This window comes from Rhincodon typus, unplaced genomic scaffold (assembly GCF_021869965.1).
Source record: "Rhincodon typus isolate 14 unplaced genomic scaffold, sRhiTyp1.1 hic_rhity00009897, whole genome shotgun sequence".
Classification (NCBI taxonomy): domain Eukaryota; kingdom Metazoa; phylum Chordata; class Chondrichthyes; order Orectolobiformes; family Rhincodontidae; genus Rhincodon; species Rhincodon typus.
This window is the reverse complement of record NW_025975535.1, coordinates 3,651-5,132: the sequence shown is the minus strand read 5'-3', so window position 1 is coordinate 5,132 and position 1,482 is coordinate 3,651. Positions and strand designations below refer to the sequence as shown.

The 1,482-nt window shown below is 49.5% G+C and overlaps 1 protein-coding gene across 1 annotated transcript in view; it reads left to right on the top strand.

Annotated features, from left to right (window-relative positions):
• Window positions 1-1,482, top strand: part of LOC125482407 (SCO-spondin-like) — a gene marked incomplete at its 3' end in the record, with an annotated part of 6,648 nt that overhangs the window by 2,332 nt on the left and 2,834 nt on the right. Inside the window, exon 3 of the mRNA XM_048594477.1 lies at window positions 677-712. Coding sequence (XP_048450434.1) covers window positions 677-712 — 36 coding nt within the window. The remainder of the gene's footprint in view (window positions 1-676; window positions 713-1,482) is intronic.

Sequence of the window (1,482 nt, the reverse complement as noted above, 5' to 3'; positions counted from 1 at the left end):
GTCACTGAGGGTGAGAGTCACTGAGGGTGAGAGTCACTGAGGGTGAGAGTCACTGAGGATGAGAGTCACTGAGGATGAGGATGAGGGTGAGGGAGCATGAGAGTGAGGAAGCGTGAGAGTCACTGAGGATGAGGGAGGGTGAGGGTGAGGGAGGGTGAGAGTCACTGAGGATGAGGGAAGGTGAGGGCAAGGTGCATCGGTGCAATAGAGGATAGAATACTGTGAGGATGAGGAGGATGAGGGATGAGGAGGATGAGGGATGAGGAATTGGGGCAGGGTGTGGGATGGATAAGGGTGTGGGATGGGGAAAGTGAGGGTTGCAGAGTGCGATGGTTGGGGAGGAGTGAAGGGGGAGAACAAGGGATGCGGAGGGCACAGAGCGAGGGATGGGGTGGGGTGAGGGATGGACAAGAGCGAGGGATAGGGAGGGGTGAGGGATTGGGAAAGATGAGGGATTGGGAGAGTGAGGGATTGAGGAGGGGTGTGTGTTGAACGAGGGTGAGTGTGAGGAAGCCCCCCAGTGTCCTCCTGGATGATGATAGAGTGAGTGAGTGAGAGTGAACCTGGGGTCCTGAGGACCCTTCCCTTTCAGCCTCCAAGCTGTGCTGATGTGGGCTGGGGTCTGGAGGCAGGGCAGACTATTCCCAATCCAGTAATGAATTTCTCTTTCTTTCAGTGTCTGTGCCAACAAGGGAACCTGTCAGTTTACCAGGTAAGACTAGGAGCAGGAGTGAGTCATATGGCACTTTGAGCCTGGTGTACCACTCAATACTTTCATGTTTGATCATCCAGCTCAGTCCCTGTTCCTGCTTTCTCCCCATCCTCTCTGATCCTTTACCCCTAAGAACTGTATCAAACTCTTTCTTGAAAATATTCATTGTTTTGACCTCAACCACTTTCTGTGACAGAGAATTCCACAGGCTCCCCACTCTCTGGGTGAAGATATTTCTCCTCATCTCAGTCCCAGATGGTCTACCCCAGATCCTTAGGCTGTAACCCCCGGATTTGTATAGACCTGTTAGCATTTCATAGGATTCAGTTCTCTGCCATTAAATCTTTGGTAATGGCCATGACCGATGTCAGGCTGACCGGTGTATAATATTCCACAGTCTAAAGAATCTTGGAAGGTGATTACCAGTGCATCCATTATTTCCAGAGGCACTTCCTTAAATACTGTGGAATGTAGATGAATGGGCCCTAGAGATTTATCTGCATTCAATCCCATCAATTTCCCCAACACCATTTCCTGACTAATACTGATTTTCTCCAGTTCCTCCCCCTCAACAAAACTTGCATTCCCAAACATTTCTGGTATGTTATTTGTGTCCTTCTTTGTCAATACAGAACAAAATTATGTATTTGTTTGAGAGATAGTAGGAACCGCAGATGCTGGAGAATCTGAGATAACAAGGTGTAGAGCTGGATGAACACAGCAGGCCAAGCAGCATCATAGGAGCAGGAAAGCTGACGTTTCAGGCCTAG